Consider the following 13,703-nt stretch of genomic DNA (forward strand, 5'->3'; position numbering starts at 1 on the left):
AGGGAAACCAGGAAGCAGAGATGAGAAGGGAGAATATTTCAGGCATGGGGGATAGCCAGTGAAAATGCTTGGAGTTGGGAAGTGGGATTACTAGATATTTATTATATAGAGAGTAGTTTACCCACCCCAAACTCCATATGGAGAACAGTTAATTTATTTTGTCTTAATATATCTAGAGCTCAATTGTTTTCTATGTGGGTACATTACTTGGGCAGCAAAGAAAGATGTGTAGGGAATCATAGCTGCTCAATGTGAATAGGGAGAAAAACACCTGTATTCTTTCATGAAGCATTCATTTAGGGTAGTTATACATAGACCTTACTTCTTCTTCTTGTTTTTTTTTTTTTTGGTTTTTGGGTGAGGCAATTGGGGTTAAGTGACTTGCCCAGTGTCACACAGCTAGTAAGTATCAAGTGTCTGAGGTCAGATTTGAACTCAGGTCCTCCTGAATTCAGGTCCAGTGCTTTATCCACTGCGCCACCTAGCTGCCCCTAGGCCTTACTTCTTAATTGTAGCATATTCCTATGAAATAGTACATCAGAAAGAACTTCAAATTTAAAGTACAAATTTAGTCAGAGTTTAAATCCCAACTCTGCCACATATTACTGTGCAACCTTGGGCAAGTCACTTCACTTCCTCAAGGCTTCAGTTTCCTCAGCTGTCAAATTTTGCGGTAGGGATAAACTAGATGATTTCTGAATCTAAATATATGAAAATATACTTCCACTTTTCTTCAAAAACCCAACCATTCATAATAAATAACCTTTCTATAAAACCTTCAATGTTTCCTATTGAGAATTTAAAAAATAATTCCAGAGGTGTGCCCAATATGTGCCTAAATGAATTAGTTTGATATGAGTGGTAATGTTTCTAGGAAATACCTTCTTACTGTCATTGAATACTTTCAATCAAAATGAAAGATGTTATAGATAAAGGAATTACATCCTTCTGGCTTGTCAGATACTGATCTGTTGTTAAAGTTCTGTCAATCACTCTCTTTTTTTGCCCATGTCTATTAATAAACTTTTCATTTATAAAAATAAAATAGCTACTTTTAAAATATCTGGAAGGGAGAACATGAGATTATACATTTGAACAAGTAACCCCTATTGAATAAAAGATCGATTATTGCAAATTTCAAAGCCACCCTAAGTTTCAGCAAGTACATTTTAGCCTTTAATCTTTCCTGGAATAGGTTTCAGATGAGCTGGAAGTATCAACATTCCTTTCAATTGATTTATTAAGTGACCTTAAGCCAAGAACAGTAAAGATAGGCCAGATAGTTTCTTGTAGAGAGAGAGAAGATGTGGATTTCCATCCAGAATCATAAGAAAGTTGAGAACTTGGCAGGATATAAGCAGTAGCAGCCTCCTGTGATGGCAAGATTTGATTATCAGCTCTTATCACACAAACCCCAAAAGCTAGTGGGACTTCCTGTTGATTCCTGGGAAACTAGAGAAGACAGAATGACCCTATGTACAAAGCTTAGAATTGGTGATGGTTCTGGTTGATCAGAGCCACCAGTGACCCCTGAGGTGTAGTCAGGGTGACAAACAGCTGCTATAACAGCTGATTAGAAGGTTGACAGCATGGGCTCAGTGTGAAAGGAAACTTCAGGTCATTCATCAGGTTTTTCAGCTCCACTGTTGTACACTGGCTTTTTAAACCCATCAGCAAAGTCATCTTCTGGTGTGAAGGAAGATGATTGTAAGGCCTTTAGAAAACCCTAGAGTTCTTTCATTTTTCTTACTTTGAAAACCACAACTCTGACCTTACTTGCTTTAGAGCTTTAGGAATCACAGGATCTCAGAATGGAAGGCATATAAAAAGTCATCTAATCCAGGAATCCCCATCTATAGCATCTTGAATAAACAGTCATTTGGACTCTACTCGAAACCACCCAGTTATGGGGAATCTCTAAGGACAGAAATCTGACTTATCCCCTAGTCTCAATACCACTGAATGACAACTCCCAGTTACCTCAGAACATGTCATTGGACATTTAATCTCTTTCTTCTCTTTTTGTATCAGTACATACATATTTTATTTTGCCAAATTACACATAAAAACATTTTTTATCATTTGTCTTAAAAATTTTGAGTTCCAAATTCTCTCCCCTGCCTTCCCTGTTCCCCTCATTGAGAAGGCAAGCAAGGTGATATAAGTTATAGATGTGTGGTCATGCAAAATATATTTCCATATTGGTCATGTTGTAAAAGAAAACATAGACCAGCAAAAAGACCCCACAGCCCAAGAAAAATAAAGAAAATTTTTAAAAAGATGCTTTGATTCATATTCAGACTCATTAGTTCTTTCTCTGGTGATGGATAGCATTTTTCATTATAAGTCCTTTGGAGTTCTCCTGAATCATTGTATTGCTGAAAATAACCAAGTTGTTTACAGTTGATCATCTTATATATTGTTGTTACTGCAATATTGCTGTTACTGTATACAATGTCTTCCTGGTTCTACTCATTTCACTTTGCATTAGTTCATGTAAGTCTTTTCAGGTTTTTCTGAGAGCATCTTGCTCATCATTTCTTATGACACAATAGTATTCCATCACAATCATATGCTATAACTTGTTCAGCCATTCCCTGATTCATGGGTATCCCCTCTATTTTCAATTATCTGCCACCAGAAAAGCTGCTATAAATATATTTATGTATATATGTGTATATATACATGCATACACACATATATACACACATATATGTACATATATGTACATGTACACACACACACACTATATATATATATATAGGTCCTTTTCTTGCATCAGTACAAAATCTATTTCTATTGGGACATTGTTGCTCCTCTGACACCAAAGTCATATTTCTTTGAGCTTCAGCTATGATTTTCTGTCTGCATCTACTCTGAACTTTGTTATTCTTTGATCCTCTCCTTTTAGGCTTAGGGTGTTAAGGAAGAGAATGTATAACAGTGTTTTGTGATATAAGAGGGCTGATGTCACCATAGTATTATCATGGTGTCTAGTTCAGACTTCTTAATTCATTGGCTTAGCCCAGAAAAAATGTTTTTCTTTGTTACTTCCCACCCTTATTCTCATGTTAGTGAAGTGTAGTGGATACAGAGATTGCCTTGGAGTTAGGATGACCTGGGTTAAAGACTTGCCGCTGACACATAGTGGCTCTATGACCTTGGATGAGTCACTTAACTTCTCAGTGGCCTAGCTAATACTCCACTTATAAATTATAGGTTAGGTACTGATCTATATTGATAGAGGAAATTCCCTCACTTGGAATGGTCTATTACAAGAAAATCAACAAATTTCATTAAGAAACTCACTTGTTTTTATGATTTAATGTTAAGAGTAGGCAGTATTATTGAAAGGAAAAAAAACTTGCTTGTAGTTGTCAAGTTGTAAGTGATAAGAGGCTATAAAAGGGATTAAAGAGATACTAATTAGATGAAGTTATAATGTACTATAAGTAATTAGAAAGACAGAGTACTGCAGTACCAGGAGATATAAAGATCCAGGAGTTTGTGGTAACTTACAGTGACAGTAAGATGGTTTTATATCTGTCAAGGTGAAGTGACTACTATGCATGGGTGCTGAACAGTAAAGGAGCATCTAGAAAGGGCCAGAGGAAGAAAAATGTTTTTGTCAATTGCTAAATCCCTGCTTTGTTGACTTCACAACAGCAACAGAAAGTCTGTTTCCTTCTTAGGGTAAGACTCCAAGGTGTACAAGAGAATCTTTCAAGATTTGTAAAAATGGATGACTACTATCCATTTCTGGTGATTCATGTGGACAGAAATGATATTGCCAAAAGGACTGAAGTAAACATTGCCAGGAGTATTATGAAGTCTTTGGATAGGAAATAAAGACTGTAGGAACAAAGGTGATTTTTTTAAATCACTGTTGCCCAATGAAGGCAAAAGATAAAGAAAAGCTGAACAGCTGGTTAATAAGATGTTAACAAATAGGATTTAGACTTTTGGACCAATTGGCACAGCTAGGTTGTATAGTAGATAGAGTGTCAGCGCTGAAGTCAGGAGGACCTGAGTTCAAATTTGGCCTCAGACATTTACTAGCTGTGTGACCCTGGGCATTTTACTTAACTCTGTTTCCTCAGTTTCTTCATCTGTAAAATGAACCAAAGAAGGAAATGGCAAACCACTCCAATATCCTTACTAAGAAAACCCTAAATAAGGTCACAAAATCAGACATGACTAATTGACTAAACAACAACCAATTGGCTAAAATTATAGTCTCTGCTGGGGGCACCTCCTTCCCTAGCTTTCCCTAACAGGTTGGGTCTCCCTACAGGACAGCTACTCCAAGTTCAAGGTACTTTTTGGGTCTGCAATCCTAAAACTATAGCTTTTATGCCTCCACTGATGTATTTATTTGACAGTAATCAACTCAAGGACACAATAAGCTCAAATCAAAGGCATTTACCGAAATTACATAATAAGAAAAGTGCCAACAAAATTTTTGCATCATAAAACTGGGCTTTAGTTGCCCTGAAATGTATCAGCAAGGAAAGTAACTCACATGGAGGTCATGAGTATCCTCACATACATAGGAAATACATGTGGTAAGGGCTCACACACAGAGTTATTCATGTAAAGGAACATATGTGGCCAAACAATGTGGAAGGAGTAGTTTCCACCTCCAGTGTCATAGTGCTGCAGGGCAACAGGGCCACTAATATTTTCATACTGCTATCATTACCCTTGATTTTTAGTTTCTGCTGGATTCTACTCTGCAAGGCTCTGCCAGATACTTCCATGTTGGATTTGTTGCTTTAATGGGCTCATTGGGCTTACTCTGGGTGCATTGCTCCATCAATTTACTATAATTTCTCCCACCTTCAACTTCTGGTTAAGGTGAAGTTGTTGGTCATGGAACAATAGAATATTCCTTCAAACAGAGCCAGAACTCTTACCCTACTACCAGCAGAAATTCTTCCCCAGTTCTGTATTCTGGGATTCTTAGGTCTGAAGTTTATCCAAGCAACATAATCCCAGTTCCAATTTCTAAGCTCTCTTTCTTTGAGACCATACACAGAAGGTAGAGATTCCAAAAATGATTTCCTTGAATTCCTCTCTCAAGCTATGTGCTTCTATGTTTCCAACAGACATGGGCTTCTGCTACAAGAAAATGTTGGTGATGGATAAGAGGGAGAGAAATCCCCTTTTTTCTCCTTTTACCCTCTACAAGAGGTGCAAATGAGTTGTGAAGAATTTTGTATTTTCATCAGAACTGAATCCTAAAATCTGAGTTAAACTGGTCCTCTCAGAGTAGGGACAGCTTTCTCTTTAAAGGCTAAAGAGACATGATTTATCCTTAGATAATTGATATAAGTTCCCTATGTCCCAGCAATTGTCTTCATCTAATGTCCAAATTTAAATTCTCTCCATTATGTTTTGCCACCTGTGACATGTATTTCCTCATATAATTATATCTTCTAAATATAGAAGGCTACTGCTACACTTCCCCTTGCCCTTATAGTTAGCCATTTCTTTCTTTCTTTCTTTCTTTCTTTCTTTCTTTCTTTCTTTCTTTCTTTCTTTCTTTCTTTCTTTCTTTCTTTCTTTCTTTCTTTCTTTCTTTCTTTCTTTCTTTCTTTCTTTCTTTCTTTTAGTGAGGCAATTGGGGTTAAGTGACTTGCCCAGGGTCACACAGCTGGTAAGTGTTAAGTGTCTGAGGCCGGATTTGAACTCAGGTACTCCTGACTCCAGGGCCGGTGCTCTATCCACTATGCCACCTAGCTGCCCCTACCCATTTCTTTTGAATGAAATATATACATTCAGACACATATTCTAGTTATGATTCTCATTCCACAAAGGTGACATGGAGGCAAGATTTTTTACTGAAATTTGGTGGATTTGTCTCTCTTCCAATAACAACAGCTAATACACTTTTTATAATATATTTTATTTAGTCTGTTAAATATTTCCTAATTACATGTAATCATATAATCTACAAAGAGTGATAGTTTAGTTTCTTCATTTCCTATGTTTATTCCTTAAATTTTTTTCTTATCTTATTGCCATTATTAGCATTTCTAGTACAATACTGAGCAATAGTCAGATAATGGACATCCTTGTTTCATCCCTGATCTTGGGAAGGATTCAAGTTTAATCTTGTTATAGATAATGCTTGCTCTTGGGTTTAGATATATATTACTTATCATTTTAAGAAAGTTTCAATTGATTCCTATGCTTTCTGGTGTTTCTAATAGAAATGGGTACTGTTTGTTGTCAAAGGCTTTTTTTCTGCATCTATTGATATAATCATATAATTTTTGTTGCTTTTGTTATTGATATAGTCAATTATACTGATAGTTTTCCTAACATTAAACCAGCTCTACATTCCTGATATAAATTGCATCTGGTCATAGTTTATGTTCTTTGGGATATATTGCTGTAATCTCCTTGTTAGTATTTTTAAAATTACATTGTTATTCCTTAAGGAAATATATCTATAGTTTCCTTTCTTTGAAAAGGGTGCATTTAGTATTTCTGCTTTTCTGCATTTTGTTTTGGGGCTTTTATGCTTTAATCCATGGTCAATTTTTTTGAAAGTATAATGTACCTTGGGGCAGCTAGGTGGTGCAGTGGATAAAGCACTGGCCCTGGATCCAGGAGGACCTGAGTTCAAATCCGAGCTCAGACACTTGACACTTACTAGCTGTGTGACCCTGGGCAAGTCACTTAACCCCCATTGCCCCACAAAAAAATTAAAAATTAAATATAATGTACCATGAAGGTGCCATGTGCCATTCAACTGATAAAAAGATACTCTTTTCTATTCACATTCAGTTTTCCCCAGAGCACTAGCATATCTAAATTTTCCAAGATTCTATCCATTTCCTTAATGTTTTTTATTTATTTTATGGTTAGATTTATCTAGCTCCGAGAGGAGGAAATTTGGGGTCCCCCTTTAGTATAGTTTTGCTATCTATTTCCCCCTATAATTCATTTAACTTTTCCTTTAATAATTTGGATACTACACGATTTGGTTCATAAATGCTGAACATTAATATTGCTTCATTGTCTGTGGTGCCTTTTAGTAAGATGTAGTTTCCCTGCATTTCCCTTTTAGTTAGGGCTATTTTTGCTTTTGTTTGGTCTGAGATCATGATTTCAACCTCTGCCTTTTTTATGTCACCTGAAGCATAATAGATTCTACTCCACCCCCTTATTTTACTTCTTTGTGTGTATCTCTGTTTCAAGTGTGTTTTTTAGGAACGACATATTATTGAATTCTTGTTTCTTATACATTGTATCAGGGCCCCTTATCCCTAATTACCAAGAGTGATATTGCTCCACAAAGTTCCAACTCCCTCTTTATTGAACATGTTCCTCTTCAGCCTTGAACTATGACATAGAATTTAGTACAAACAGTTGGTCCCGTCTCCACTGCTAGAACAGGGGTCCCATGTAATCTCTTTCTGACCAGTTGATATGTCCCTTTATCTTATCTGCCTTGAGAGCTTTCAAAGTTGCTGTTGTTTCTGTTGCTGCCACCTAGTCCCATTGCTGGTGTTTCATCAATGTGGATTGTGGACCAGGTTCTACCACTGTATTATAGATTTCTCCTTCCAACCCTCCAGGTTCCATTGGACTGGAAAAATGCCTCAGTCTGACCTATTGTTGGCTCTGATACTCCAGAATTGTTGGAATGGAAATGTTGGGAGAGCTCAGCTGAGTGCTTTCTCAACTCTGCCATCTTAGTTCTGTCCCTGGAAGTTAGTGAATACTTTCTTAAATTATCATTAATGATAACTTCACTCTTCCAAAGGCAGTGGAGCCATTAAGAAGGAAGTATATTTTGGGTCTGATAATCCTTAACAGAAATAAATCATCCCTTGGTAGGAAATGACAGGAACTTTGAGGTGAAATGATGACTTTTTCCTTGAGTTTTTGATATAGGTGAGATAAAGTTGTCATACCCTAACATTCACCTCAGATTGGGCTGGAACAGAATACAGAGGATTCAAAGGAAAACATGTTATGGTCCTATGAACTCAAATGCTACAGAGGAAGCCAGCCTAGAATGAATGGAAAGCTCAAGGTTTAAGTTCATAAGACAGAAATAGAAAAAAATTCTGAGGAGAAAAATGATAGTTGTTTAAAGGGACCAATGTGGCTACACAAAGAACTCACCCATCAACTTATACTTTTAAAGGATTTGTGCAAAACATAGACATCAAGAAAATTAACAGAGCATTATGAATAAAAACAGTCTAGCACAGTAATAATGTGAGGAGTTATCAAACTTTAATGAGTTAGAGCTAGTGAGGAAAAGAAAGGAAAATTTTTTTAAGTTGTCATTTTTTTTTCTGAATTGGAGAAAAGATGAAGATCAAATAATAGGTAAAACTGCTACATAAGGGGGATAGGATAATAATTGGCAATAGTCAAATTCTTCTCATTTATTTTTTCCTGCCGAGGAGAAATTATCTTTGAACTGGTAAGCACAGAACAAAAATGGCAACTATTGAGTTAGTACTAAAGACAAGTAAGGAGATAGGAAGATAGGACCTAGATACTCTTGATGAATTCCAGTCACCTGGCTCAGAAAGAATTAGTTGATATGATTGTTGAACCACTCTCAGTGATGTATGAAAATCACAAAGAACAGGAGATGGACTATATAAGAAAAAAATCATGACTTTTTAAGAAGAGAAAGCAAACCATGAATTATAGACCAGTGAATTTGACTTCAGTTTCTGGGCAAAATTCTAGAACAACTCTGACTAATGAATATCTATAATAGAAAGCAAAATAATGCTCACAAAGAGCCTACATAGTTTCAAAAATAGGTCATTCCAGGTTAGCCTTATTTCTATTTTTGACAGAGTTGATAAACTTGTTGATTAGGGGACTTGTGGTATCTATAATTTCCCTAGATTTTAGCAAAATTTAATGACGTTATCTCATACAGTACTTGTGGAGAAGATGGAGATTTAAGAACTAGATGATAGTACAATTAGATGGATTTGGAACTGGTTGAATGGTTTCGCCTAAAAAATAGTTATTAATGAAATAATGACAAGATGGAAGGGGGTTTTCATTGGAACACACCAGGCACCTACACTTGGCTCTATGATATTTAACATTGTTATTAAAGACTTAGTTAAAAGTATAGATGGCAATCTCATCAAATATGAAGACAATACAAAGATGGGAAGGATAGCTAACAGACCTCATGACAGAGTCAGAATGGAAAAAAAAGTTATCTTACCAGGATGGATCATTGGCCAAACCCAATAGCATAAAGTTTAATAGGGCTAAATATAAAGTCTTTTAGCTGGATTTAAGAAAATGACTTTTACAGGTACAAAATTGTAGAAACATGGTCATATAGAAGATTTTTATGGAAAAGATTTAGGATAGTTTTCTTGAATGCAGACTCGACATGAGTCATAGCATTATATGGCTGACAAAAGAACTGACTGGACCTTAGGCTATTTTTAGGGAGGAATAACTTCAAGGAACTAGAAGAAGGAAGTAATTATACTCTTACTGGGAAAGAATAATTACCTCCCCCTGCCCATGTTATTTTCTTGTTTTCTGATTGGTAGAATATCAGATTTAACATCTATGCATTGAAGATTATTTAATATGTTCTAGTTGGGGGAAGAAGGCAGATGTTAAATGCCTTGGCTGGTAGAGCAGGAAAATCTGAAGTAAAACAATAATGATTGCCAATATCAATGTGGCAGATTCTGAATCTTTTGGGATATGACTGAATCCAGCATGAGTGTAAGAAAATGATAGTCATAGGAATATAACACAACTTTAAAAGTACAAGATAATCTATAATTCCTTATAAGGATATGAGGTATAAATGGAGGTGACTATTCTCATTTAGTCGACAAACTATGACTTACACATGTAAGTTTTTCTCCTGTCAAACAAGTTACCTTGGAAGACTTTTGTCTTCACATCCTCAATAACTCACACAATTCCTGGCACATAGTAGATATTTAATAAAGACTTATTGATTAATTAATTTATACTTTTTCCTGTGGTTATCTCATTAATTAAATCCTTCACATTCCCTTTCATTTGTCTTTGGGGTGTCTTTCAGGCTACAATACTGAGTTTGAAAAATCTCCATCTGGCCAATATTCATGCTTTGAGGATGAATTTAATTTTTAGAAATAGCCAGAGGTTATTCATTTTTCATTCATTCATAGCCAGACTGTTGAGTAAGGTACCTCATCAAGTTGAGTCATATTATTTTCGGCTAAAAACAAGACATGGATATAAATTAATGAACCTGATTTTCTATTGTTTCTTGTAAAATGGTCCTGAAAATTATTCCATTTTTAAAAAAAAGAATTCAAACATATTTTAAAGGAGCTTCTCATCCATGGAGTCAGTGGGTCCCCCTACGGGATGATAGACAATTTGGACAAGCAAGTTCTTGTATTGGTTCTTGTATTGCCTGTGATTTCATCCATGCATAGAACTCTGAGTACAGAGGCCCTTTTCTCTAATGCAAATTGCCTATTACCAAGCTTATAGCTTAGAGTTGATTAGGCTACTAAAAAATTAAGAGGTTTGCCAGTGGATACATTGAATGTGCCTTGAATCCATTTTTCTTGACTCCAGGGTAATCCTTGTGTCCATTACTACCATGTTTATTTTTAATTTCTTGAATATCTATTTAAGAACCACCACTAACCAATCTTTTTTACTTTAAAGTAAGACCTTAGAATACCACTGGAGAAATTCTATGAGGTAGAACTATTTCTAAGAAATTGCTTCCAAATGAGAAACTGCCTTTAAGTCAGGCAATTCTTCAATGAATTAAAAAAAAAGTTTCAAGGAGAAAAAAAACAACTTGCTATCTGAAGAATTTGGTTGAGGTATAAGGCTTCTTTAGAATTTTTTTCCATCTCACAGCTGGGAATTCCTTTGAACTTCTAGATAAAGAAACTTGGCCATGACATTCATTTCTGATTGAAATCTCAAATCAAAAATATTTTGTTTGTCATTAGGCACTAGATGAACCCATCAAGTCAGAGAGGATCACCAAGGACAGCACTTTAGACTCACATCTGGAGGTAATGATAAGAAATTTCCTGGGCTTTTGGTCTAGAATCCCAAAGCATGGTGCTAACCCAGTGACTGGTTTCGATTTTTCCAGTTGTGTTCCCCCGCACAGCTCAGGCAGCAAACTGAAGAGCTCTGTGCTGCCATTGATAAGGTCTTACAGGAATCCTTGTCCATGGTAATGCCTTAGACTAGACTGCTCAATTTGAATATTTGCTTTTGTTTTTGTTTTTCTTCATCTCTCCTTTACCATGGCACCATTCATCACATCTTCTACACCCTCCTCCCCGCTCCCCTCTTTTCCTCCCCTAGCATCCTTCAAATTCTCCTTCAAGTTCCATGCAGACATCATTGGGTTCTGATGGAAACAGAGTACGTGAGTTTTCCATGTAATTAATCTAACCATCTCCATGTGCTGTCCCTTCTGACTTATCAGTCCATAAGTATTTACTACATAGTTACTAGCTGCCTGGCACTGAAGAAAAAGCTTGCAGAGTGCTTGCTTCATGCATGCTTAGGACTTCTGTGAAAACATGGGTGTGTATACAACATATGTGTGTAATAACATAGACCACTCTAGAAATGCAGAAATAGGAAGTCTTTTGCACTGTGTCCATAAGACCAAACATTAACATAGGAAGCCAAAGATTATTACATGTCAAGGGGTTTGTGTTTGTATTGCCTTGTTGGTTGTCTGATGTTACTTCATTGCCACTTAGTCCAGAGGAAGATAATGATTAAAAGTTCTCTAACCATCTTGAATTCTTGAGGTTGTACAAAAGATTCAAAATTTCTTGTTATTTTGAAGTCATTTGGGGGAGGGTTGTTTGGGGGATGAGGTTATTTTCTGAAAATTGTGCAACACACATCTATACATATATTTGTGTATATGTGTGTATGCCTGTGTATATATATGCAAATATACATTTTATACATACACACATACACATACATACATTTGTGCTAACATTTGAGTGGTAACATACCTGCATTGTGCAATCTGCCTGTTCTTTCAAATATGTTGTTATTGATTGTCAGCCTGTACATGTTTTTTTTTTTCTTTTAACTTTTTTCACTTTGGGGGGGGTGGCAATGAGGGTTAAGTGACTTGCACAGGGTCACACAGCTAGTAAGTGTCAAGTGTCTGAGTCTGGATACTCAGGTCCTCCTGAATCCCGGGCCAGTACTTTATCCACTGAGCCACCTAGCTGCCCCTACACATCTTTTTTTTTTTTTATATTAGTGATTCTTGTTTAAATAGTATATAGAGGATGTTGGATAGATGGGTGATAGGCTAGAGCTGCCCTTGAATGGGTTTGTAACTTCTATTTCTACGAAATGTTGATATGATTTTAGTATTATTTTATTAAGTCCATTTTATTGTGGGCTAAGACCAAGCATAATAAAATAAAGGAATGCCATTTGTCACTTGTAAATATTATAGGAGAGAACAGCCTGGTGGCACAGTGGATAGAGTGGTGTGTCTGGAATCAGGACGACTCATGTTTCTGAAGTTCAAATTTGGCCTCAGACGCTGACTACTTGTGTCACCTGGGGCAAGTCACTTAACCCTCTGCCTCAGTTTCCTTATCTATAAAATGAGCTGGAGAAGGAAATGGCAAACCATTTCAGTATCTCCACCAAGAAAACCCCAAAAGGGGCCACAAAGAGTCAAACTATCATCATCATCATCATCCTTATTTTGTGGGGCAGTGAGGGTTAAGTGACTTGCCCAAGGTCACACAGCTAGTAAGTGTCAAGTGTCTGAAGTCAAATTTGAACTCAGGTTCTCCTGAATACAGGGCTAGTGCTTTATCCACAGTGCCACCTAGCTGCCCCCAGAAAGAGTGAAACATAACTGAAAAACTACTAAATAACAACACCAAATATTACAGGAAAGATTTTCTAAATATCACAGACTTGCTTTATCTAGCCTGCTTATTTTATTCGTCTACATAATGCATCTATTTAGGCATACATAGTGGAAGATAAAGAGACAGCGACAGAGACAGAGAAAGAGAGACAGAGAGACAGAGGTTTTGCATAAGTATGAAAGGCATTGGTTGGCATACTCCATTAAATAAATGCAGGGCAATGCCTCCTCATTTTGGCTAAAGAGATTTATATCAGTCTTTATAATTATTATACACAATAAAAAAATAAAAAGCAAAACAAGAGACAGACTTTTACCCAAACCACTGAAGTTTTAATAAGGCAGAATCTAAAGAATGAACAAACAAGAAAATAAGAATTTTTTGCTCTGTGTACCCTTCTCAACGTGTATGGAATTCTTCCATCTTTGACCCTCCTTCCTTTATCCATTTCTCCTTTTTTCTTTGTTTTCCCTCTTCCTCTTCCCCTTCTCTTGCTTTATCTCCCTTCTCTCCTTTGCCCTTTTCTTCTCTTCTAGTAATTAATGTGTAAACCAACCTGAGTCTGATGATTTTACTCTGCATCACTTCACATAAGTTTTTCCACATTTCTTTGTATGTTTCAGATTTATCATTTTGGAAATACCATAATTACATTAATATACCATTATGCATTCAGTCATTATCTAATTCTTTTTCATATTTTTGCTATTACAAATAGAATAGGTATCAATATTTTTTTTATAGAAAGGACCTCTTTTTTCTTTTTGTAATGCTTTTGGCATAGAA

General features: G+C 36.1%; 1 protein-coding gene across 1 annotated transcript in view; it reads left to right on the plus strand.

Moving 5' to 3' along the window:
• LOC122726312 (muscular LMNA interacting protein) overlaps positions 1-13,703 on the plus strand; it is a 402,484-nt gene that overhangs the window by 214,978 nt on the left and 173,803 nt on the right. Inside the window, exons 6-8 of the mRNA XM_043963965.1 lie at positions 10,989-11,054; positions 11,138-11,221; positions 11,356-11,415. Coding sequence (XP_043819900.1) covers positions 10,989-11,054; positions 11,138-11,221; positions 11,356-11,415 — 210 coding nt within the window. The remainder of the gene's footprint in view (positions 1-10,988; positions 11,055-11,137; positions 11,222-11,355; positions 11,416-13,703) is intronic.

Source organism: Dromiciops gliroides, chromosome 4, assembly GCF_019393635.1.
Source record: "Dromiciops gliroides isolate mDroGli1 chromosome 4, mDroGli1.pri, whole genome shotgun sequence".
NCBI classification, from domain to species: domain Eukaryota; kingdom Metazoa; phylum Chordata; class Mammalia; order Microbiotheria; family Microbiotheriidae; genus Dromiciops; species Dromiciops gliroides.